This window comes from Manis pentadactyla, chromosome 3, assembly GCF_030020395.1.
Source record: "Manis pentadactyla isolate mManPen7 chromosome 3, mManPen7.hap1, whole genome shotgun sequence".
Lineage (NCBI taxonomy): Eukaryota > Metazoa > Chordata > Mammalia > Pholidota > Manidae > Manis > Manis pentadactyla.
In genome coordinates, this window is record NC_080021.1 from 210500018 (window position 1) to 210525079 (window position 25062).

At 59.5% G+C, this 25062-nt stretch overlaps 1 protein-coding gene across 2 annotated transcripts; it reads left to right on the forward strand.

Annotated features, from left to right (window-relative positions):
- The first annotated feature begins 3297 nt into the window (after positions 1–3297).
- Positions 3298–24993, forward strand: CRB2 (crumbs cell polarity complex component 2). Of its 2 annotated transcripts, none has more exons than XM_036913982.2 (13): positions 3298–3442; positions 9568–9891; positions 12274–12469; positions 12579–12718; positions 13118–13303; positions 13533–13646; positions 16284–17156; positions 17246–17754; positions 18330–18495; positions 19251–20037; positions 20892–21008; positions 21641–21758; positions 23574–24993. In XM_036913982.2, exons 1-13 carry the CDS (start codon positions 3346–3348, stop codon positions 23793–23795), a joined length of 3849 nt encoding a protein of 1282 aa, XP_036769877.2. In that variant the 5' UTR covers positions 3298–3345; the 3' UTR covers positions 23796–24993. The 2 variants fall into 2 exon arrangements, with proteins under 2 accessions (XP_036769877.2, XP_036769878.2); XM_036913983.2 differs by lacking the exon at positions 23574–24993 and adding an exon at positions 21946–22669.
- Positions 24994–25062: the final 69 nt, after the last annotated feature.

Here is a 25062-nt window from a genome sequence, read left to right on the forward strand (position 1 = left end):
TTTTGGGAATTATATGCATATGTATGTCATTTCATTTCAGAGTAACAAAGGATGATACAAAATATTTGTTATCAAGGGTCCACTGGACACCAAGCAGAACCACTTTGGTTCTTAACTGGTAGAGAGCTCATGGGAGAGCTGGGCAGGTCAGGAAGGCCGAGTGTGGACAGGCTCCCCCAGAAAGGTGGCTGGGAGCAGACCTCGACACACCGCACCATTCTGGGAGGAAAGAGCAAGGAACAGCCAGGAAGGTAGGAGTGAAGCCAAGGGACAGAGCTCCAGGAGGGTGAGGGGGTGACACTGGGGAGACCTCTGAGAGACCTGATGGGGGGGTCTTAAGGGGTGCCCCCCTGGCCACAGGGAACAGGCCTACCTGAGCAGGTGAGAGCTGCAGAAGCAGAGGGCCTGGGCCAGAGCTGCCCTCAGAAGTGCCTGGTGCAGAGGCAAGCGGGGGAATAATGCCCAGCCTCTTTCTTTCTTCCCACCTCCCATTTCCCACGGTGTCTCCCCACCCCCCCAACTCTAAGTCCACAGGGATCAGCAGGCACACCCCCAAGAAGGGAGATGCAGGACTTGGTGGCGGGACCCAGGGCGGAGATGGCCTTGGAAGGGTCTGGCAGCACCCTGCCTGGTGATCTCCTCAGTGGGGAGCAGCCCTGGGTCACCACCCCTGCCCCAGCTGGGCCCTGGCGGCGGTGGCTCAGTCCTCATGGTCCTCAGTCAGGTCCATACACTATGATTAACCCAACTCTTAGAGATGGGGAAACCAAGGTTCAGAAAAGTAAAAGCAGACCAATATCTTGCCTAAGGGCACAGGGCAGAATCGGGTGCAAGCCAAGTGAGGCTGACGCCAAAGCTGGGGCCACCCAATCAACTTTATTGCCATGTCTGTCTAGGGCATGAGGAGTGGTGGACAGCCATCCCAGACCAGCGGCCCGCGATGGGGGAGAAGGCAGCAAATAACCCCTGAACTGAGTGGCACACAGCTAGTGAGCCCAGAGCCGGAAAAGCCGGGTGGAAAGGCAGGGTGCCAGGCGGATCCGCTGACTCTCGGCGCTGCATGAACTGCTGTGGGACCCCGAGCAGCCAATCTGATCTCTCCGAGCCTCAGTTTCCTTGTCTGTGAAATAAAACAGTCAATGCTGACCTTGCGGAGGGGTGAACTGAGGACCTGCAGTTTCCTTTCCCTACTCCACCACCCCAGGGTCGGGATGATGGGGAAAACGGACTCTCTGACGGGCTGGTTTGCTCTCAGTGTCTCCTCTCCAGGGTCCCACCCGGAGGTTCTGCCCTGTCTGATCTCAGTCCTGCCTGCACCCAGCGACCCCCCGGCCTCCCCTTCCCACGCACTCGGGCTCCCTCTGCCCTGCTGCTTAGTTTCTGAGTCCTTCCCTCGAAGTCCTCACTCCCACCTCAATGCCCTCCAGGCCCCACAGGACGCTCCCAGGTTTGGGCACAAGGTGGCGCATGGCGGCTGTGGGACGGGGCTGGGGGCCGGCTTGGGCAGGAGCCTGGGCCTGGAGCACCCCTGACCTGGGTGTTTGGGTCTGTGTGTCCCGAGGCCGGGGGCTTTGGGAGTCTTGTCATCCTGTCCACGCCCTCAGCCCTGGGGCTGCTTGGATGGCTTGGGGATATCTGAGAAGCAGAATAAAGGGAAGACACACTCTTTAAAGCCCTGCTGTTGAGGAGACTGAGGCCCAGGGGAGAAAGTTGTGCGCGGCGGTCACTGCTCATCAGAGGGAGAGCTGGGCTCAAACCCGGATCTATTTATCAGCAGGGCCCGTGCTCCCCACACGGTGAACAGGGGTGTCAGTGCTGGGGAAGGAGCTCCTGGTGTATTCCAGAGGCAGGGAACTAAAGGGGATTTGGGAGTGGGAGGGCTCCACAAACCAAGCAGCAGCCCCCCACCTCAGGGTGAGCATGGGATGGGGATGTGGACAAGGGGTCCGCTCAGGCCCCTTGGTCCCTCTCTGAGAGCTTAGCCTGAGTTGGGAGACCAGCATGGCCACTGGCAGCCATGCCGTGTGTCCTGCCCATGCTCCCTCCCCTGTATGGCATGGACCGCTGCCGGCCTGCTAGCATGGCCTGGACTCCCTCAACTGCAGCTCAGGCCTGTCTCTCCAGACTGTGCCCTCCCGGCTTCAGGGACACAGCCCAGAGCCCAGCACAGGGCCTGGGTGGTCTGACTCTGTGGCCACTGTATTGGGCCAAATGGGGGTGCACTGGCAGTGGCCAGTGGCTCATTTCAGGAAGTCCCTTCAGAAAAGGGGATTCTCCTTCCCCTGGAGCCGAGGGCAGTGGGAGAGTGGGCTGTCATTGATGTCATAGAGCCCTTGAGATGACCTGGATTCCTGGGGCCAGGTCACCCAAGAACTCATCCTCTCCACTCAAACAATGTTCCCCTTTCCAGACTGGAGCAGGCAAACAAGTACAGCAGAAAAGTGTAAGGTCGGACAACCAGGAGGGCTTCCCAGCAGGGGTGCAGGGAAAACCTGCCTAGTTAAGAGTTGCCCTTCAGGAGGATGGATGACCTTGGGGAGCAGTGAGCTTTCTGGAGCTGCAAACAGCAGAGGTGAAGATCTAGGCCAAAGGCGAGAAATGGAAAAGTTCCGTTTGGCCGGTAAGGGTGGAGGGAGCCAGCAGCCTCATCCCAAAGGCCATGTTGGAAGCATGGCACCCCAGAGAGTAAGGAGGGGTGGGGGGGTGGGATGGAGACCTTGGGAAGGAAGAGCTGCAGGGTTGGGGGGTACCTGGGTGGTGGGAGTGGGGAGGGGCATCAGGCTGCAGGGTGGGGTGCCCTGCTCAGGAGTGGGGCACGGGGAAGGACAGCCTCATGGGAGGGGCTGGGGCTTCTGAGCAGAGCGGGGGTCAGAGGCTGCTAGACCATCAGGCCTGGGCTCCGGAGGGAAGCCTGGGATGAGAGGAGATGGGCAGGGTGAGGGGGAGTCCAACAGGGAGGGACAACCCAGGACTTGGAGTAGCTAGTAAAAACAGCCCCAATAGAACAGAAATTTCTCAGAGAAAGCTGAGGCAGGATGAGATGAGTGAGTGGGTGGCGGGGTTCAGGAGGGAGAGAGTGGTGGGCATGGAGACAAGGGCGCACCCACAGGGGCCCTGGGCCTGTCTGGAGGCCTGGGGTCTGGGGAGACTGGGTGGTTCAGACCCCTTCCTGAGAATCTGTCCTGGAGGTGGAGCAGCCTGGGAAGGCCTGGGGTGGGGGAGGAGGCGGGGAGGGAGGGAGGGGCCGGGCCTCTGTCCACAGCATTAGTGCTGCTTGGAGGGAGAGGGGGGTGCAGAGCCAGCCAGCCCGCCTGTTCCCACAGCCGCTGAGCAGAGCGTGCTGCCATGGCGCTGGCCAGGCCTGGGACCCCAGCCCCCAGGCCCCCTGCCTTTCTCCTGCTTCTGCCACTGCTCTGGGCCCCTGCCCTCACCATCCTGGCAGGTAAGTTGGGCACAAGCTTTGGGGGGGTCTAGGGCAGGGTGTGTCCCCAGAACAGACACCCAGGCCATGGGGCCGTCCCTGTAGGTGCCGGGCCCAGCTGCAGGGCTGGGGCACAGGCCTGAGTTGTGGGGTGCAGAGGGGTGCACTACCAAGGGTCCTGGGACGCATGTGGAGGTGAGTGTGAGAGGCGGGCTTTCTGGGATTGTGGGCTTGCTGTGATTTCGGTAGTGGGGGTGCTGTGTATCTCGGAGGGCCGGGCCGAGAGTCGCGGCTGTAAGGGAGGGGTGCTGGGGCTGGGAAGGCCTGGTTTGGGCGCCCAAACTGCAGGTCAAGTGAGCCTCACCTCACCTCTGAGTCTGTTGCATGCTGGGTCGCGGTGTGCAGTTGTGAGTCCTTTAAAGTTGTGAAGCAGGACAAGTCGCCCCAGGTGAGCCAGGAGTTGAGCCTGAAACTTGCTGGGCGTGGTGGGCTGTGTCTTAGGGCGACTTGCGGGGTTTAAGTTGGCAGGTGGATTGACCTTGGTCTTTGCTCTTGATGTGGGGACATGGGGAGGCGGCAGCAGACCTGAGCCCTGTGGATTGGGATGGGGAAGGGGCGTCTCCCTGCATCCCCTCCATCTCTGTGTTTCTCCTGCCTTAATGAGGGGCTGGGGGTGTTCTGGGGTCCCTGGGGTGGCCGAGCACTTGGGGACATGAGTTCACTGCTGCTCCCTTCTCAGACCAGCTGAAAGGGCTTCTGAAAACCAGACCCATTCGCTAAATGGTTTATGCTTTTGTCCAAGTGGATTCACGCGTGCGTAGGGCCTGGAATTCTTCCTGGGGGGCCTGGGGGGACGCTGTGTCTTGGTCACTATAGCTACAGGGGCAGGCCTGGGAAGTCCCCCGCCCCCGCTGCATGCTGCTCGGCTGGAGGAGGGAGCCAGGCAGGGCAGGTGGCTTGGGCTCTGCTTTGGCTGGGGGACCCCCCACCTCCGCAGACTCCCAGGGTGTGGGGAGGCAGAGCCCCCCAGGCCCCTTCCTCTGGCCTCTCATGGGCCTGGCTCACAGAGACTTCATCTCCCTCTCCTCTTCACAGGGTCCTTGCGGAGGATGAGGACCCTGCTTGGCATGGAGGAGATGGAGGCTCAGGGGAGGAAGGGGGCTTATGAGTTGGTCCCCAAGCAAACTGGGGCTCCTTAGAGCACCTGGGGACCTGCTCTCTGCACACGAGGGACATGAAATCCTGCTCTGTGGATCTGCCGTCTGTTCCCTGCCCTGCAATGCACACACAGAAGACACAAATGCACACATGCACATACACGCACATGCACAGCCCCCGCGCCTGCACACCGCTGTGGCATGCACAAGGGCACATGCCACAGGAACAGGTGTCCACAGGCATGTGCACCTGCACACACACCAACGTGCACGTGTCACGTGCCCAGTCATGCAAATAAATGTACATTCACGGTAATTTGAGGTAGAGGGAGCAGGAAGCGGGTGGATATTACAGGAGGAGCCAGACACCGTATACCCTCACCCCACAGAATCTCCTCCCTGGGTGTCCCCGAAAGCTGGCGTGGGGCACTGTGGGCAGGGCATTTCAAGATGCCTGCACCCCAGGCCTGGCTGAGGGGAGAGGGTATTGTATCACTTGCAAAGCAAATTCCATCCCAGAGGGGTGGGGGTTCTGGAGGCCCAGAGCCCCTGGCTCTGCTGCCCACCCCTGCCAGGCCCTGAGCTGGGCCCCTGCATCCTGGGCCTGTTTTGCCACAAAGGCCTGGCTGGTTGCTATGGTGAGAACCAAGCATCCTGGAGCACAATGGGGCACAGGACTCTCAGCTCCCTCCTCCTGCCGCAAACCCAGGGAGCCTGGCTGACAAAGGGGCAGGAGTCCTGTCTCAGTCCTGGCCCCTCCTCCAACCAGAGCTGGGCGAGGTCCTGCAGGACAGAGGCAGGGACGGGGCAGGAAGCCACAGACGGGACCCAACCCCCAACCCCAGGGGCTGTTGGATACTCAGTCCGCCCCAAGTGAAGATTCACTGATGGATGAATAAATAAATATAACCATCAGCCGCTATGCCGCAGGTGCTGTTGTTGCTAATTGACTAGCATGTCTGAATGTAGGCTCACCAACCCTCTGAGGTTGGCTCTAAAACCCCCAGTTTACAGAGGAGGAAACACGGCCCAGAGAGGGTCTGCAACTTGCCCAGAGTCACATAGCTAGTGTGTGACAGGGCCACACAGCCAATTTCACAGCCGATTACGGTGTTGCTAGCCTATACGGAGTCACATTTCTTCTCCGCCTCTGTCTAAAGGGGACAAATCAGCTAACTCTGAGGGCAAGAATTTGATGAGAAAATGCAACTGAGGTTTGGCCAATTTCAAAGCAAATTTTAGATGGCAGTCCACTAATAGTTAAGCGAAATAGAAGTGGCCTGTTCAGGCAGCAGAAGCCCACCTGATCCATCTTAACCTCATGCTGGACGTGCATCTGTGGCCCCAGAGCTCTGAGTGTTTGGAAACACTGGGATAGGCCAGTGCCAGACGCAGGAGAGGCAGAAATCATGACAGCTATTGTTACCATTACTGTTATCAAAACCATAAATGTTTACCTCCTTTTAACTTCAAGGGGTAAACATTTTTTATGAGTATTCCAGACTTCTCTGCCTTGCTAGAGTAATTTAGCCCTTTCCTGAGAGCTCCAAGGCAGTGTCTGTAAGCCCCTCCTGTGTTGTACTGTCCTGTTACTCAGTCTTCTCTTGGGGCCTAGTGATATTAGATGAATGGTTTTCCCCCTATGCTAGAAGCTCCCACATCTTATGAGATCTTGGGATTTTCTTTTATGCTTGTCAAGACAGGAAGTTTCCCCAAATCCACCTTCAGGAAACACTTCTCATCAGTTGCTGGCTGTTTTTTCACTAAGCCCATTATAAGTGTGTGTAAGGTAGGAGTTACTAGGCACTGAGTGAAGCCTGAGCACAGTGGGACTGCAAAAAGCCAGTGACAGACAGGGAGGATTGCCCACTCTGCCCAGGCCGACAGATGCCAGGACTGCCATTCTTGTATAAGCCTTTAGAGGCTTTTTCCAGTGCCTGGGTGAAGCGGGGCTGGAATGCACTAAAATGACAGTATCTGGGTAGCAATTTAGAGCCTGCAAGGTGGAAATTTCACATGCCTTGGGAGATGTGGACCTTTCAGAAGTCTGGAGATGATCTGCTTAGTGTTTTGAGTTTGACCTCTGGCAAGTTTATAACCTCTCTGGGTTAAAAAAGAGAAGTTTCCTCAACAGCACTCCTTATTTGAATGAAATGTAATAATGTGATAATAGATGCAATATATGTAGTACACCCTGGAGCATATAGTAGGTACTCAGTAAACAGCTGCTGTTATATTACAATCTGTCCTTTCCATGGAGGGAATTCTCTTCCTGGTGTTGGGTTCTGGGCCTTCCTGCAGAAGGGGTGACAGGTCGAAGGGGAGGGGCGCGTGTCAGTTAATCCGTGTCCTGCCAGGTCGTCCTGGGCAGCCTGAGAGGTCAGAAGGGATTTGTAAAGATAAGCACAGGCCCCTCATTGCCCTGGCAACAGGCCACGCCCCCTGCCCAGCGTCCTCACCTCTCTGCCTCTGAGCCCTGGGCTAGCCTGGCTTCCAGGGCTTGGTCTTGGAGGCAGACGACCCCAGCACAGTGATTCCCGGGCCTTAATGTGCAAAGGAGTCTCCGGAAAGCATGCTGTGATGCAGATTCTCGGGCCCCAATCCCCAAGGTTCTGAATCTCTAGGTCTGGAGTGGGGCCCCGAATAGTACAGGCCGGGGCAGTTCTGGAAACCTGGGGTGGAGGCTCTGGAGCAGACCTAGGTTTGGCTTCCAGCCCCTCGCAGGCTGTAGGATTGGGAAGTTGCTTCATATCTGACCCTCACTCTCCTCAGCTGTAAAAAAGGAATAATATACCATCCACCCCCTGAGGTAAATACGAAGGTTGACTGGGAATACTCTAGAAGGGTGGCTGTTCCTTTTGGCTCTGTTGCAGGCCTCCCCCACTCCCTGCCTGGCTCTGACCAGAGGAACTCTCCTCCTGGGCGGCAGGGCTCTGTCTCCTGGGGCACCGTCATCTACGGTCCTGGTGCACCTGCTCCCGTGGGGCAGAAGCACCTTGCCCGCTCCCCACAGGTGCTGTTTCCCCAACCTGGTCCCGTCTGCTCTGAAATGGGAAGCTTTGAAATGGGGCAAAGCTCCGGATTGGGCCGGGGCTCCCTTGGGCCACACAGATGAGGGGTGGTGCCCGGTTGGCATTAAATGAAGAGCCTGCTGGGACAGGACTGGCAGCCAGGGATCCCACAGCAGGAGGCTCACTGGTGCCAGGCTTCACTCACATCACCTCCGAGGCTCCTCACAACACCCCACAGGTGGGCTGTCTGACCCTCAACCTTGTGTCCTTTCCTGAGGACACTTGGTCCACTCCCACCCCATCAGGCCTTCTAACCCTGGGGGACCCGGCTCTACCTGGTCAGCCATAGTGACGGGGAAAAAGACAAACCAGCACCCGTGAACCCCTCTGAGAGGCGCAGACACTCCCTGCCGTCACCCTTATGACCAGGCCTGGGAGAGGGGGCTGGGGATGGGTGCCCCGAGTGCGAAGGGGAACTGTGGGCAGAGAGGGTCTGTGGCCCCAGACACTGAGGGGTCATCTCGACGTGACAGTGTTTCGGACCCTCTGCCTCCTTGCAGCGCGCCCAGCCCGGGGTCAGCAAAGAGCAGCCTCCTACCCCTGCAGCCGCACTAGGTGCTTCCGGTGCTTGAGGGTGGGCTGACAGCCAGTTCTTCCCCTAAGGTCCAGTGCTTGTCCCCCTCATCCTGCTTGGCCCTGGCTGGGAGTGGTGGGGGTCGGCTAGCAGACAGCCCTGCCTGGTGGAATGTGGATGACGCTCCAGAGGCTGCGTGCCTTATCTGGGGGTCTACACCAGGGTGGGGGAGGGGAGGCACAGGACCTGAAGCTGTTCCAGGGCCTGGTTAGTGTCTGGATGACAACCGGGGTGGGGGAGGGGCGCCTCTTGGAGCTCCAGGTGGGGCCCACCCCCTGCTTGCGGTGCCCCCAGCCCCTATCATTACTGAGAACTACAAGTGGGTGCTTGACTGCAGGACCTGAGGCCTGAATCCTCCCTCACCCTATGCAGCACATACTAGTATTATCCCCTTTCCAGGGCAGAGATGAGATTCAGCAGGTGAGGTCCCAGAGCTAGTGACAGGGCTGGGATCTGAACTGCAGGGCCTGGCTCTTACCCCAGCATTACCTCACAGACTCCCAGAAAGGGAGGAAGGCTGCCTCTCGGCCACTGGGTGTCTACGTCAGTAGGTGACCCTCTAACAGAGAAGCTCAGTGTGCCGGAGGCCCCAGCCAGGTGTTAGGTCAGCAGGTCTTACTGCCTGCCCTGTGCCCTGGGCCCTCGGCCAGGCCGGCGCGCAGGCATTTGCTGACCGCGGATACAGTGAGCCCCAGGGATCCCCTGAGACGCTCCCAGGCTGGTGCAGCAGGACTGGGAGGAGGGGCAGAGGGGCCCAGCACAGGTCCTGCCTTTGAAGTCCTCCCTCTCTAGTTTCATGCTGGGATGGAGTTACCAGACCCCCAGCAGGAGAGGTGGAGGGGACAGGGGCAGGAGCCCCCTACTGGGAGGAAGGGGAGACCCAGAGGAGACCCTCTTTTGGAGGGGCCGAAATCTGTGGACAGACCTTGCTGGCTGTCCCACCCGTAGGTGCTCTGAGACCTGAGACACAAGTCTTCACTTTCTCTCATGAGCCTTGATTTGCTCTCTCCTAAAATGGGCACGACACAGTGCCTGCCTCACAGGGTGCCGCAGAGGTTGGGTGAGACTGGAGTGAGAAGCTCTGCTCGCTAATCCTGCCCGTGGAGCCAGGCATCTGGGTCCCATTTCTCTGCTATGGAGGTGCTCCTGAAACCATACCCAGTCCCGGGTGTAGATGTGTGTGGCCTGTTGGGACCTGGCTTGCAGAGCTTCTGGCCCTCCCTCCATCCTCCTGAGCACAGCAGTCCCATGCTTCGCTGCTAGCATCTGGGGTGGGCCTGCGTGTGGAAGGGGATGTGCTGGTAGCCCCTGCCTTCCTGCCCAGCTGGTTTCCTCTCTCTACAGGACCGGTGCCTTTGGAGACCCAGAGTGCCTGTGCCTCAGACCCGTGCTCTCCAGAGACTGAGTGCCAGGCCTTGGAGAACGGTGGCTACACCTGTGGGCCCACAGAGTCCCAGGGCTGTGACACCCAGCCATGCCACCATGGCGCTCTCTGTGTGCCCCAGGGTCCAGATCCCCACAGCTTCCGCTGCTACTGCGTACCAGGGTTCCAGGGTCCACGCTGTGAGCTGGACATCAATGAGTGTGCATCGCGGCCCTGCCACCACGGCGCCACCTGCCACAATCTGGCAGATCGCTATGAGTGCCAGTGCCCACTCGGCTATGCAGGTAATGGCCAGCTGCCCAGGAATGAGGTCGGCAGTGTGCATCCCGTCAGTGGCTCAGAGTGCAAACTCAAGAATTCGACTTTGACTTAGTATAGAGGCACCCCAGGCATCCTGGAAGCTCTAGGCTCTGTCTGCTCTGGTCTTGCTACAGCATGGGTGCTCCTCAGGCTGACCCGGCAGCTCCTCAGGCTGACCCGGCAGCTCTGAATGTGCGAGCACTAACATGGTGCCTGGCACAGAACAGACACTGGATAAATGTTATTTCAATCCCTTCCAGAGTTCAGTTTGGTGCTGGGGTGGAGACACCCTTCAGGCATCTCTGGTGGGACAAACGCAGATATGCCTGCTTTGGCTTTAATGAGGACACATCTAGAGAGTATTTTTCACATCTGCTCACTGCAGACCCATGCTAAGGCTGTAGTGTAGACACCATCTGACCCATGCGATGGTTCCAGAGTATGAACACCTTGTTATGCTTCAGGCTGTAATGTGGACCCCAGCCCTCTGCTCTGGGTAGCTCCCAAAGTTCTAGTTAGAGACACTGGTGGTCTTATTCAAACTGAAACGTGGACGTACACACAGGGTTCCCTGCTGTCCCAAGGGGGATAATGCATATTCAAGTGCTCGGAAAAGAGCTGGCACTGAGTAAATGCTAGTTCCCTCCTCCAGAGTATGGCCTGTCCCAGGCCCAGCCATGCTCTAAAGCAAGAGCATCCTGGAGTGACTGCTTAGAAGCTGGGAGGGAGGTGCAGCTAGCTGGGCACAGGTCTGGAAGCAAGGAAGGTCTAGGGTAGCTGGGAGTTTGCAGTATAGACACTCTTGCTTCTACGTCAACCCTGAATTCAGACAACTCTGCTCTGAGGGCAAATGGCAGTTTAAGGTCACCTCAGAGCAAGGGGTATAGCCTGGGAGGGCTGAGTTCCAGGGGAAAAATAGTGAAGAGAAGAGTTAGATCTCGGCACACAGATTAAAGTGGACTTTGTAAACAGGTTCCTAGCATCTTTTGCATCATTTGAGTGTGCCAGTGTCTGGACATATTAGTTGTGTCTGCATAAGTGAGGTCATGGAAAGGGCCTCCGTGTCTGCCAGTGTCTGTGGGTCTGGGCTCCCTGAATGCATTTGTGTGAATCGCATGTGTGCGCATGCCAGCAGGCGTGTGTGCATCCAGCTGTGTGGTGATCAGACGCTTTGGGTAACACTTTCTGGGTGTGAGTGGGAGTGCTGTGACTCATTTCTCTCCCTCTCCTTTTGCTCTGGGGGAGGTTGGGATTCCAGGCCGCCTGGGCCTGGCTCCCCCTGGCACAGAGGAGGGAGTAGGGCTGGTGGGAGGAGTGAGGGTCACAGGAAGGAGGGGCTAAGTTTTGTGCTCACTGAGCTGGGAAAGGGGGAAGGTTCCAGCTGCAGCCAGCTGGGCCCCTGCCCCCCAAGAACCAGTTCCCCTTAGGGGCAGGGGCAGAGCCTCTGGAGTCTACATGGGCGTGTGGGCTTCACGATGAACCTGGCCAGCACACCTCCAGCTCCCCTTCATTTCCACACCTTCTGCTGCTGAGGCCCACTGCTGGCTGGGTTTTGCCAAGGACTGAGGAGATTCCTCAGTGTTCTGGACTTTTCAGTTTTAAAAGCAAAGATGGTACAGGAAAAACCAGGAGGAGCCAATCACTCCAGCCTCTCTGGCCTAGGGTAGGTTCATCCTCTCTGGGGTCCCTCCCTACACCCTCTTCAAAGCCAGCAGGGTGAGCCTTTTACAGTGTAGATAGGAACCCTGTAAATCAGCTGCTGAGAACTTTTAGGATAAGCCCAGATTGCGTTACCAGGCCCCCAAGGCCCTGACTTCCCTACCCCTGCCTTACCAACCTCCTCTCTCCCCTTTGCTCCTGACCTTCCATGTGCCCTTTGCCCTAGGGCTTGACCAGTTTTCTCCCTGGAGAAACCTACAGTCTCTGGAATCCACTTGCTCACACAGTCCCATCCCATCAAGCGCCTGCCGCCTTATCCTTCAAAAGGCTCTTCTTCCAAGAAGCCTTCCCTGACTTCAATTCCCCAGACTGAGGCTGGCTCTTGCTTTCACATGTTCCAGTATGTTCTTGTTAAAGCTTGTCCAAATTAAAAATCAGTTCTCGTGTATGTAATATTGGCCGAATTCCTGTCTCCTGGGCTAGACTGGTGTGAGCTCAGGGAGCCGGGGCCGAGCCTTTTTTCTACCCCATTGCCATTGCTGGTGCGAGAAATACCTGCTCTGGACGAACGGACCAATGGACTCCCTTGGGATCTTCACGTTCCGCTCCTTCTGACTGTCCGGAGCTGGTTTCGGGTGGGCCTACTCGGCCCCTCTCGCCCTCCCTCCGGCGTCCACCTCGCTGTCTGTGTCCCCGGCCCTGTCCAGGTGTGACCTGCGAGGCGGAGGTGGACGAGTGTGCCTCGGCGCCCTGCCTGCACGGGGGCTCGTGCCTGGACGGCGTGGGCTCCTACCGCTGCGTGTGCGCGCTGGGCTACGGGGGCGCCCGCTGCCAGCTGGACGTGGACGAGTGCCAGAGCCAACCGTGTGCGCATGGGGGCGTGTGCCACGACATGGTCAACGGGTGAGCGGGAGGGGGCGCAGCGGGCCCGGAAAATTGGGGGGGCGCGGTGGAGGTCGGGGTGCTGCGGGGCCGGGCGCGCGCTTAGCTTGGGCCACGCGCCCTGTTCCAGGTTCCGGTGCGACTGCGCGGACACGGGCTACGAGGGTGCGCGCTGCGAGCAGGAGGTGCTGGAGTGCGCGTCGGCTCCCTGCGCGCATAACGCGTCCTGCCGCGAGGGCCTCGGGAGCTTCCGCTGTCTCTGCTGGCCAGGTGTGTGTGCGCACGCGCCCCCGCGCCCGGGCTCATGCGCCCTCCGTGGAAGCGAGCGCTGTGTGCACGTGACCGCAACTGCTTTGAGCCTCAGTTTCCTAATCTGCAAAATAAGGCTAATCGAAGCACCTGCTCTTAGGGTCGTTGCAGGAGAATGAAGGTATTATGTCCAATAAGCGCTGGCATGTGTAAAGGGCTCAGCAGTACCAGTAATAATAGTAACATGATACTGATGTTGATGAAGTCTGCCATTCCTGGCCCCTCAGTGCATCCCTTCCTCACTATTGGCGGCCATAATATGAGCTGTCAACCCAGCCTGGCCCTGGGCTGGCCTGGTGGCACTGGAGGGGTGCTGCCTGGCGACCGCATGACCTGATGGCTACACGTATGTTCCCCTAGGCTACAGCGGCGAGCGGTGTGAGGTGGACGAGGACGAGTGTGCAGCGGTCCCCTGCCAGCATGGGGGCCAGTGCCTGCAGCGCTCTGACCCTGCCCTCTACGGGGGTGTTCAGGCCCCTTTCCCTGGCACCTTCAGCTTCCGCCATGCTGCTGGCTTCCTGTGCCGCTGCCCTCCGGGCTTTGAGGGTAAGTCCCCTTACCCGCTCCAGGGAAGCAGGTTCACCGGTGTCCAGATGCACCCATGGAGGGATGTTAGGGTTGGGCTCAAGGCCCGGCCCTGCAGTGGATCTTGTGCCACCCTGCCCGAGTCAGCATCTGTCTCTGAGCCTCAGTCTCCCTAGCTGTAAAATGGGCCCTTCCAGTTCTGGGCTGGCTCTGGGGGCACCTGTGGGAACCAGAGCTGGCCTTCTTGCAGGGGAAGACTGTGGCGTGGACGTGGACGAGTGTACCTCATGGCCATGCCTCAACGGAGGCCGCTGCCAGGACCTGCCCAATGGCTTCCAGTGCCACTGTCCTGATGGCTACACAGGTGCCGGAGGCTGGGTGGGCACCGGGATACGGCAAGGTCAGCCGTGGTGGGCCTGGGGCAGGAAGGTTCCTCTGGCTGATGTGTGGAAGCTGGCATGATGGGCGACAAGGAGATCAGGGAGGAGGTGGGTGCAGTGACCCAGGTGACAGCTCAGAGGAGCTGAGCTGGGACCTGGGCTTTGGAGGCGGGAGTGGAGAAAACTAGTCGGTTGAGGAATATTTAGGAAGGGCACTCTATAGGTTCTGGGTATCACTCCGGGTCTGAGTGGAGGTGTCAGGGATGCTGAGTCTCTGCCCTGAGTGACAGTGGGTGGAGGGCAGTGAGTTCAGCATTGTCCATACTGAGTCTGAGTCTATGGAGCACCCACAGGAAGGAGCCAGATCGGGGCTGGTGGTCAGGGGTCTGGGGCCTAGGAAAGGGGCCTGGGCTGGAGTCGGAGACTGGGGGTAAGGAGTGTAATCTTGGCAGCTGGGCCAATGGGAGGCCAAGGAGGTCAGGGAGAAAGTGTGGAGTGATGGGCAAAGAGAACCCTAGACACCCAATATCCCAGGGTTGGGTAGAGGCCCGGGGGCCTGCAGGGGTGGGACAGAGGTAGGGCAAGGACACAGGAGGTAGGGCAGGGGCTCTGCAAAGAGAAGGATGAGCCAGACTTTTGGGGACCTGGGGCTTGTTGGGCAGGAGTTGGTACAGCAGGTGCACAGACACACAGACACCCTTCCACACAGCCGTCGGTGAACCAAGGAACTCCTCGCACTCATGAGTGCCCCTGCCCCTGTGAAACACCAGCAGCATGTCCCCCACACTGCCTGCATTCCTGCTCAGGCACATGGCCTCCTCTTCCTGACAGGGCTCTTGGGCACCTGGCTGCCCCGCCTGGGGGAAGGAGGTGGTGATCACCACCCTCCCTCTCATTTCCACCTGCCCAAACATACTGGGGCTTAGCATCCTCACCCCTGGGTGGTCAACACCTCTGGGTGCCCCAAAAGCCCACCTTCTGCAGAGAATGCCCGAGTCCTGCCCCACTACCTGGTCCTGTGGACGCCACAGCATGCGCTGCCTTGGAAAGGTCGCCTCTGTGTTTTGTTTCCTCCTCCCCACAGCCTGTGAAGTAGGGGTTCTATACCCCCACCTTACAGATGCAGCAGTGGAGGCTTTACAGAGGAGGTGTCATCCCCCACGGTGACGCCCAGCTCCTCCCCAGGCTGAGCTCAGCTGATGGGTGACAGAGAGGTCAGACCTCCGAGGTCAGGGGCCAGGAGGGGGAACCTTGGCTGCAGGGCTGGGCTTCTTGCTGCCATCCACCCCCATCCTCCCCTTGGGTCATGCTGGGCGTGGGGGAGGCCAGTGCCTGGCATTCCTGAGCTGGCTCTGAAGCACACGCTGGTCTGGGCAGGGTTCTGCTCCCCAGCCGTGGCACCCGCCCACCACTTTCAGCTGTCCGTGGGGAAATACAATGGGGCTGTGGGCTCTGTGGACCTTCCTGGGGGGCCTGTTGCTGCTGGCAGGTATGCAGGGCTGGGGCCTCGAGCAGGGGGAGGGGTGGGGGTGGCTGTCCCCAGAAGGAGTCTGTGGTGTTTGTGGACTGACAGGGACCAGGATTCAAAGTCTGGTGGCTTCTCTGGGCCCCGGTTCCTCCCGCTGGGATATGGAGGTGAGGCTGGCCTCAGCTGTTTGTGGAGGCTCTGGCTGAGCTAGGGTGGGCGGTGGCCTCTTGAACCAAGCGGGACCAGAGCATCTAGTGCAGGAGCTCCGTCAGGGGAGGCTGAGGTGGCCCCTTCAGAGCCAGCATAGAGGCCCAGGGCAGAGCCTAGGGTTAGGGCCTGGGGGCTACTCTGGTGCCACAGATGCATACAGCCGTCCCCACTCCCTCCTCCGTTTTGTCACTCTGTCCACAAAAGCCATGCCAGGCCCTTTGCTGGGCACCAAGGACATATTCAGGCCCTTCAAGGAGATCTCAGCTGAGTAAATACTTTCAAAACAGGGTTCTGGGGAGCTGTGCCTGAGAGTAGGAGTTGTGAATGATGCAGGAGTTTGGGGTTGGGAGTTTGGGTTTTGCAGTTGGAGTTAGAGTTTGAAGGGCAGGGTAAGGGAGGATGAGGCATTCCAAGCAGAGGGAACAGTAAATACAGCCCCAGAGGCAGGACTTCCCAGCAAATGATTGGAGGAACAGGAGTTCAAGGTTTGTGGGGGACAGGGTTGAGATCTGACTGTCTAGCAGTGCCCAGACCATGAGAGCGAGTGACTAGACTTTAAGCAGCAGAGGAACCTGGCGAGGTAATGCTTTAGAAATAGATCTCTGGTTACTAGTGGAGATGGGGGGTGGAGGGGCTTCTGAAGGCAGGCAGACTAGAGAATTCTAGACTGTGGCCCCGAAAGCTGGAGAGGCAGGAGGGGTGGGGTGGGGGAAAGAGAGGGGTTGGTGCCACGGGGCACAGAGACTCACCAGACACTGTAAAGGAAGGGGTGTTTTGGATTCCAGTCTCCAGAGACTTCATGGGACCGTGAGAAATCCTTTGGGAATTGGGACTTTCTTTTGTGGATAGGACTGAGGTCCTTGTCCCAAGAGGCATGTAAGCTTTGGGTTGAGCCTGGGTTTCTGGCTTTGGGTTCTGAGCCTTGGCTTGTTCTCTCCTGAAGGCCTGGCATGTCAGGAAAACGTGGATGAATGCCTGTCGGAGCCCTGCCTCCATGGTGGGACCTGCAATGACACCGTGGTGGGCTACATCTGCCAGTGCCCTGAGGTCTGGGGTGGGCATGACTGTTCTGTGCAGCTCACTGGCTGCCAGGCCCACACTTGCCCACTAGCTGCCACCTGCATCCCCACCTTCGAGTCTGGGGTCCACAGTTATGCCTGTCAATGCCCACCCGGAACACATGGACCTTTTTGTGGTCAGAATACCACCTTCTTTGTGGGGGCTGGGAGTCCTGTGCAGGTGTTGGTGCCAGCTGGTGGCCCCCTGGGTCTGGCACTGAGGTTTCGCACCACACTACCTGCTGGGGCCTTGGCCACTCGCACTGATACCCAGGACAGCTTGGAGCTGGCATTGGTGGGGGCCACGCTTCAGGCTACACTCTGGAGGCATGGCAACACAGTGCTCGTCCTGAGGCTGCCAGGCATGGCCCTAAATGATGGCCACTGGCACCAAGTGGAAGTGATGCTGCACCTAGGGGTCCTGGAGCTGCGGCTCTGGCATGAGGACTGCCCTGCCTGGCTCTGTGTGGCCTCCAGTCCTGTGGCCCCAGCTCCTACGGCTTCTGCGGCCCCGATGCCTGCCGGGTTCTGCTCCACCCAGCTGGGTGGCACGGCCTTTGCAGGCTGCCTCCAGGATGTGCATGTAGATGGGCACCTCCTGCTGCCTGAGGATCTTGGCAAGAATGTTCTCCTGGGCTGTGAGCGCCATGAGCAATGTCAGCCTTCACCTTGTGCCCACGGAGGGGCCTGCCTGGACCTATGGACTCACTTCCACTGTGACTGCCCCCGGCCCTATAGTGGTCCCACATGTGCTGACGGTGAGGAATGAGCCAGGTGAGCCCTAGGTCAGGGCCTGGGCCTTGCCCCAGCCTACAAGCCTCACACGCAGCACCCTCTCTCCCTGCAGAGGTTCCTGCTGCCACCTTTGGCTTGGGGGGCACCCTGAGCTCTGCCTCCTTCCTGCTCAACCAGTTACCAGGCCCCAACCTCACTGTGTCCTTCCTCCTTCGCACTCGGGAACCTGCTGGCCTGCTGCTCCAACTTGCCAATGACTCAGTAGCTGGCCTGACAGTGTTCCTGAGTGAAGGCCAGATCCAGGCTGAGGTGCTGGGCAGTCCTGCTCTGATGCTCCCTGGACGCTGGGATGATGGGCTCCGCCACCTGGTGACGCTCAGCTTTGGGCCTGACCAGCTTCAGGACTTGGGGCAGCAGGTGCACGTGGGTGGAAGACTTCTCCCTGCTGATGCCCAGCCCTGGGGTGGGCCCTTCCGAGGCTGCCTCCAGGACCTGCAGCTCAATGGCCTCCACCTCCCCTTCTTTCCACTGCCACTGGGGAACTTGAGCCAGCCCAGTGAGCTGGGTAGCAGGCAGTCCTGGAACCTCACCATGGGCTGTGTCTCTGAGGACATGTGCAGTGTGAGTGCCTGGGAAAAGGGATGGGTCTTCCCCTAGGATCTACCCTGCATCACTGGGGGTTAGCATGTTGTCCTGCTGGTGAGGAAAGTGCCAGGAGGTGGAGTACCCTGCCGAGGTCCCACTGCTAGAAAGTGGCAAAGCAGTATTCACATTCATCTCCTCTCTGCTCCACCTGCTCTTTACCTTCTGGTGGTCCCCATACCTCCCTCCCTAGTTCTGGTCTGAGATAGACACCCTGACCTAGGCGGAGGGCTGTCTGAACCTTTCTGCAGGAGCTGCTTAGGGGACAGGGACACCCTTGGGTTTACAAACAAAGAACCAGCCCTGGAATTAGAATAGCCTGGGTGTGAATTCTGGCTCCTCTATTTACTGGCTGGGGACTCAGGCCTAAGTGGCTTTCCTCTCTGAACCTCAATTTCCTCATCTGTAAAATGGGGATAATGACTTCCTATTTTTTGGTGAGGAGGTAATGTATCTGTAGTAGGTGGCTCAATGAAGAACCACTGCAGTGATGGTTATGGTGGGATGATGCTAGCCCCAGGCCTGTGCCAGTCCCTGCCCTGATTCTCCTGTAGCCTGACCCCTGTCTCAATGGTGGAACTTGCCTCGTCACCTGGAATGACTTCCACTGTACCTGCCCTGCCAACTTCACGGGACCCACGTGTGCACAGCAGCTGTGGTGTCCTGGCCAGCCCTGCCTCCCACCTGCCACCTGCGAGGAGGTTCCTGATGGCTTTGTCTGTGAGTGTGTGCCCTTGGCAGCCCACATGCTGGATCCCAGACACTCAAGCTCTGTTAGATGCCACCCCCATCCCCAGGGCCCATAGACAGTGGACCAGAATGCCAACAGCCCCAGCCCAGTGTAGTTGGGCCGTTGCACCCAGAGGGACAGGCTTTCTGGAGGAAGAGAGCATATATGTGAGGTTTTCAAGGGCATAGGGACGAGCATTTCAGGGAGGGGCAATAGCATGTGCAAAGGCCTTGAGGTTTTTAAGAACTGAAACATAAGCACAGGTACGAGGGTGGAGAAGTTGCTAGGAGCCTTGAATGCCAGGCCAAGCGGCTCAGGACTTTTTCCAAAGGGCAGTGAGGAAGCATGGAAGAGTTTTAAGCAGGAGAAGGACATGATCAGCATTTTAAAAAGATGACTGTGCTGAAGAGTAAGCTCAGAGACAAGATGGGGCGACTTCACTGAGGAGGGGTGGGGGCAAATTTGTTGAGGAGTTATTATTGCCTATTAGCCCTGGAGGGTAGGGTGGGCACCATAGGGTAGGGTCTACCCAGCACAGCCCGGAGCTGGTTCTCTGAAGGTAGGGCATTATAACGGGTGGAAGTCATGGTTGCGGGGCTGGGGCTCCCGGGATTAGGACTTAGGTGGGTGTGTGTCTCCTACCTGAGAAGGGCTGGAGGCGTAGGGGCCGCAGATGGTGTAACCCGCGGGCTTGCGCAGGGGGTGGGTGCCAGTAGGCCACTCCCTAACGCTCTTCTTCCCGCAGGTGTGGCTGAAGCCACGTTCCGAGAGGGTCCCCCTGCCGCTTTCAGCGGGCACAACGCGTCGGCCGGGCGCTCGCTCAGCGACCTCTCGCTGGCCTTCCGCACGCGCGACCCCGAGGCCGGGCTACTGCGCGCCGTCGCGGGCGTACAAGCTGCGGTCTGGCTGGCCGTGCGCAACGGCTCGCTGACAGCCGGCGTGCGCAGCGGCCGCGGCCAGCCAGGGGCAGTGCTGCCGGCGTCCGGGCCGCGCGTAGCCGACGGCGCTTGGCACCGCGTGCGCCTGGCCATGGAGCGCCCGGAGGCCGGCACGTCGCGTTGGCTGCTGTGGCTGGATGGCGCGGCATCGCCCGTGGCCCTGCGCGGCCTGGCCGGAGACTTGGGCTTCCTGTGCGGTCCCGGCGCTGCGCGGGTGCTGCTGGCCGAGAACTTCACAGGCTGCCTGGGCCGCGTGGCGCTCGGCAGACTCCCGCTGCCCCTGGCGCGCCCACGTCCCGGCGCAGCCCCCGGCTCCAGAGAGCACTTCTCGGCCTGGCCCGGGACCCCGGCCCCGCGCCCAGGCTGCCACGGCACGCCCGTGTGTGTCCCCTCGCCCTGCTTGCACGGCGGCGCCTGCCGCGATCTCTTTGACGCCTTCGCCTGCGCCTGCGGCCCGGGCTGGGAAGGCCCACTCTGCGAGGCCCGTGCCGACCCGTGCCGCTCGGCGCCCTGCGCCCGTGGCCGCTGCCACGGACGCCCTGATGGACGCTTCGAGTGCCGCTGCCCGTCTGGCTTCGCGGGCCCGCGCTGCAGGTGCGGACGGCCGGGGCGGCCTGGGCTCTCTGGGCCCTGTGGGCTACAGGGGGCAGGGGTGGGAGCCACGGCGCCGAGGGGCCAACTGGGAGGGGAGGCCCCCTGGGGTGCGGGGTGGGGCACCGAAGTCCAGAGCCGGCTGCGGACGCCCCGGTCTGAGGGCCAGCCACTTCCCTCCTCTGAGCCCATGTTCCCTCATCTGTGAATGGAAATGCCAGCCCCTACTAGCGTCGCTAGATAAAATACAGGGCAGCCAGATAAATCTGAAGTTGAGATCAACACCACTGTGGTCTGGGCGTGGGAGGAAGGGGGTGCCAAGAGCTGGTCTCGGAAGAAAACCGGGAGGCTTTGCCGCCCAGCCGCTCAGGGTGGATGTTCACTCCCATTAGTCCCATGAGGGTGGCAGGGCCGAGTGAGATGGTCCCGTCGTGATGCCTCCCCTATTAGACTGCCCCCTCCCTGTGGGGCCAAGCATGTGGAGGGTTGTCTGAGGCCTGACTCCCGCCTGGCTCTCCCTACAAGGAATGTCAGGCCCTTGTTTTATGTTTAGGAGCAAGATTTTGCTCTGCAGAGAGTTCTTAAATTTCATCAGCTTCCCAAGAGAACTCCGAGCCCGGAAAGGTTCCTGGCCAGGGTCTGGAGGCTGTACACCAGCTGGGGCTGCAGCCACAGTGACAGCCTTGCGTGCCCTCCCTTCCACCTCATATACCACTTCCATGACTGGTGTCAGGAGCTACAGGAGGTGGGCCCTGAATTCCTAGAAGCAAACAGAGGCTCCGGTGGCCTGAGTGCTGGGAGATGGGCCAGGTCCCAGGTGTCTTGCCCCCTGTGCAGCCTCGGTGCTTTCTCCCCAGGTTGCCTGTCCTGCCAGAGGAATGCAGCCTGAACCTCACCTGCCTCAACGGCAGCCCATGTGAGCAGGGGCCCTTGGGGGCCAACTGCAGCTGCCCAGAGGTCTATGCAGGCCAGAGGTGGGTCTGGGGGCCAGGGGCCACAGAGGTGGGCCAGTGGTGTGAAGGGCTGGGTAGGGTGGCCCCTGGATCCCCTCCAGTCAGGGCTGGTGCAGTGGGGTGTGAACCCTTGTTCACCTCAGTCCTCACTGTCATCTCGGTGCCGGACAGTCCTCCCCCGTCACTTGAGTTCTTCCTTCTGGGGCTTCCAAGACAAGGAAGGTCTCTGTTACGCAGACACCTGCAGGGAATAAGTTGTCTGGAGATGTTTCTTAGAGCCTGATCTCAGCCCACCTGTGTCAGGAATGCCTGGGGCAACTGTAATGGTGCAGGTTCCCGGCCCACTCCAGACATACAGGGTCAGCATTCCCGGGCAGCTGCCTTTACATAGGCTCCTCTGTGCTTCTGATGGAGTGAGCATCATCTTATAAATGCTGGGGCGAAGGGTGCTGGTGGGGGGTGGAGATTACATTCAGTTTTTGTTACCTGGCAGGGCCTGCCAGGTGGGGACAGTGGACGGGGTCAGTGGATGGACGAGCTTTGGCGCCTGTGTGTTGGGGGTGGGAGGGTGGTTTGAGTAGCTAAAGCAGCTGGGGAAACAAGAGGCTGCGTTGGTCGAGAAGCTTTCTCAGCCCTACCCGTCTGCCTCCCAGGTGTCAGATGCCCTGTGGTGCCAACCCCTGCTTGAACGGGGGCACCTGCCGTACAGCTGGGGGTGCGTATGAATGCATCTGCAGTGCAAGGTTCTCAGGCCAGTTCTGCGAAGTGGTGGTGAGTGACACTTGATGGCACGAGGGTGAGGTGCCCTGCTCCGGACTTCAGTGAGATGGTGCTGGGGGGTATGCACACAGCACCTTTGGAGCTGTTCCGGGAACACCCACCCTGGTGTGGGGAGTTGCTGGGAAGGCAGACTCAGGTCCTTTCCATGCCCCCTGCTCAGGAGGTGTTTTCCCTCTAGGGAGAGCCTGTGGGTCCCCCCACCCACCTCTCTGGGGGCCGGCAGTGAAGCAGTTGGGCCCTACCAAGTCTGATCTGGGACCTGGAATTCTAGGATTTAGGCTGGTGAATACAAGAGCCTGTAATCTCCAGTGGTTTCTGGGCCAGGATTCTAGAGCAGGAGATCTGGAGAGCCCCAGGTTCTGGGCCAGAGCAAGCGTGGCCGCTGGGAAGGCAGCTCGTGACCCTGGGAGGCTCAGCAGAGGAGGGGCCCAAACAGATGGGGGCCAGCAGGCAGCTGAAGTTGGAACCTCCCTCTGGGCCCCTCCCCACCGAGGCTTGGAGCAGGCCCTGCAAGGCCCAGTGGGCACTGAGCCCACAGTGGACGCTGGTGGGAGGGATGCAGGTAGGGAAGCCCGGGGAGGAGACTTGATCTCCACAGGCTTCTGGCAGCTCGGCTCATAAACCCGCAAATCCCTTCTGCTTCTGGGGAATGTTTCCTTTCAAGTTGAACTTTATGGCCTCCGGCTCCCCCCTCACCCAGTCCCAGGGCAGAGTCAAGGGAGGAAACGGTTTTATAGCTCCCCCATAAGTGCCCGAGGGCTGGAACCTGGTGAGGGCCTGCACAAGGCAGGGACAGCCTTTAGTACCATCTCCCAGGCTGGGTGCTGGACTTGGGACCCAGGTCACAGTGGGGTGAGAGGCCTCTTGGGACAGAGGGAGGGCCATGAGTCTGAGACCCTGGAGCTCTGGGATCCTGGAATTCTGTGACTTGGGGGCTTTGAGATTCCAGGCCTGTAGAATCTTTGATGGGAGCACTCTGGGAGTCTCCCAAGGCCGGCCTGGGTCTTCTGACGGGGTAGGCCCTCTTGGGTTCCGAGCTTGCCGTCAGCCAGCTCGGCCTGCCCTTATGCCTGCCTGCACAGCCCGCCTGGCTGGGGAGTCTCTCCTGCTACCTGAGATGGCTCCCACTTTTGGGGGTTAAGCCTGGTCTCCACAAACACTTTCAAGATCAGACCACCCTCTGGGATGGGGAAGGATCAGTTGGATGAGTTTCTCGTGGGGAGTGGCAGGCTGAGCAGCGAGGCTGGGTGGTAAGGCTAGGCGTTGGGGCCCACTTTGGCAAGTAAAGAGTGAGCCTCTGGCTGGAACTGGAGGCTGAGGGATGGGCTGTGGGCATGGCACGGTGTTGGGGACAGAGCTGGTCCTGGCTTGCCACCCACTGGTCAGTCATGGGTCTGGGGGAATCTGGGCAAAGCGTCTGTTTTCTCATCTAATACTTACTGTGCGCCTACCACGCAGACACTGCTCTGGGCGTTCTGGGATATACAGGTACAAAATAAACCAAAGATCCCTGTTCTCATGGAAGTGAGGGGGTATCCTCTCTTCTACTCATCAGGTCATTGTAGGATTGCGTGAAATCCCATGGGCATTGCTTAGCTCATATCAGGTGTCCAATAAATGTGTTTTCTCTCCCTCTAGCCAGACCCCTTCACTGTACAGGAATTCCCTCAGAGTGGCTCTCTGGCACCCGCCTGCATTCCTGGGGAAGCCTGCTCCCGGCTAATTTTCTCTGAGCAAGCCCTCCTCTCCCCCTTGCCCCTCTCTGGCCGGCCTGGGCCTGAGGCCTCATTACTGCATCTTTTGCAGAAGGGCCTGACGCTGCCGCCGTTCCCGCTGCTGGAGGTGGCAGTGCCTGCAGCCTGCGCCTGCCTCCTCCTCCTCCTCCTGGGCCTCCTCTCAGGGATCCTGGCAGCCAGAAAGCGCCGCCAGTCAGAGGGCACCTACAGCCCGAGCCAGCAGGAGGTAGCCGGAGCCCGGCTGGAGATGGACAGTGTTCTCAAGGTGCCGCCTGAGGAGAGACTCATCTAGGCCTGCCTGGCTGCTGACTCCGGCACCCACAAGTCTGAAGCAATTTCTTCGTGGAGACCCAAGGAGGCCACTTCAGGAGCCTGCAGGGAAGTGGCTAACCTCTTCTGGGCCTGGGGAGCTGTTGCAGGGCCCAGGATACCCACTGGAGAAGTGTCCGCTTTGCTGGCAGTCCCTACCTCTGCCCCACCGTGGACTGAGGAAAGGGGGAGCACAACTCAGGGAAGCAGAAAGGGGCCTGGTGAAGTTGTGGACATCTCCACTGGACCTGCAGGGTCTTTCTTGGGCAGGTGTACAGCTATGCAGGGGGCTGCACATGGGTGCACAGGTGTGTGTGTGTTTATCTGCTGACCTGCAGATCCCTGTGTGTATGTTCTGGATGGGGCACATATGTCCATGCCTTTGCTGTGTGTGTGTGTGTGATGTCATGGGTGCGATCGATCCCATGGAAGGGTGGCTGGGCTGTGAGGACAACATTTACAGCCCTGGGACAGAGGCAGCTTAAGGTCACGTTCTCCAAGCCAGGCCAGGGCTTGCCCAAGACCACTGCCCCAGCTCCTGCCTCTCCTCCCCTGGCAGGCTGCTCTGCCCTGGAGGCAGCTGGAAAATGGGGGTGAGGGAGCATCTGCCAGAGGCCATGTGGACTCCTGGCCCCCCAGAGCAACTGCTCCTTCGGGCAGATCCATCTCTGCCCTGTGCCAGAGCCAGGCGCCTGGGACAGATCCCAACAGGCAGACTGGCAGGAGCGGAGTGCAGTCTGCCTCCAGCTGCCCCACCTTGCCGTGGGGGACGATGGGCTCTGGGCAGCCTCCCTCCTCGAGCCTGTCGTTTGCAGAATGGGAGGGGCAGCCCCTGCCTACCCCACAGGGCTGCGGTGAGGAGGGTGGGGTAAGCACTCCAGAACTGGCTGAGGCTCGGTCTGCCGTGAAGGGCTGTCTGGTCATCCTGTCAGGTGTCATGAAGGTTGGCCTCCCTGGCCAGAGCTGAGGCCAAGAGCGGGGGCGGTAAGCCTAGAGGGCAATAGGATGCAGGACAACCCTCCCACCCCCGACCCCGACGCTCCCGAGCACCTCTGGTTCTCCAGCGCCAGTGTGCTCCTCTCGTAGCTGCCTGGTCGGGCCACTCCTTCACCTACAGACCAGTTCGCCTCTCTATATGGCTGTGCTCTTGGGGGGATTTGGGAAGAGGACTCACAGGAAGCCCTTGGCACCTGCAGAGACACAGATGGTAGGGGAAGAATCTGCTGCTTTGCTTCCAGCCCCTTACCAGG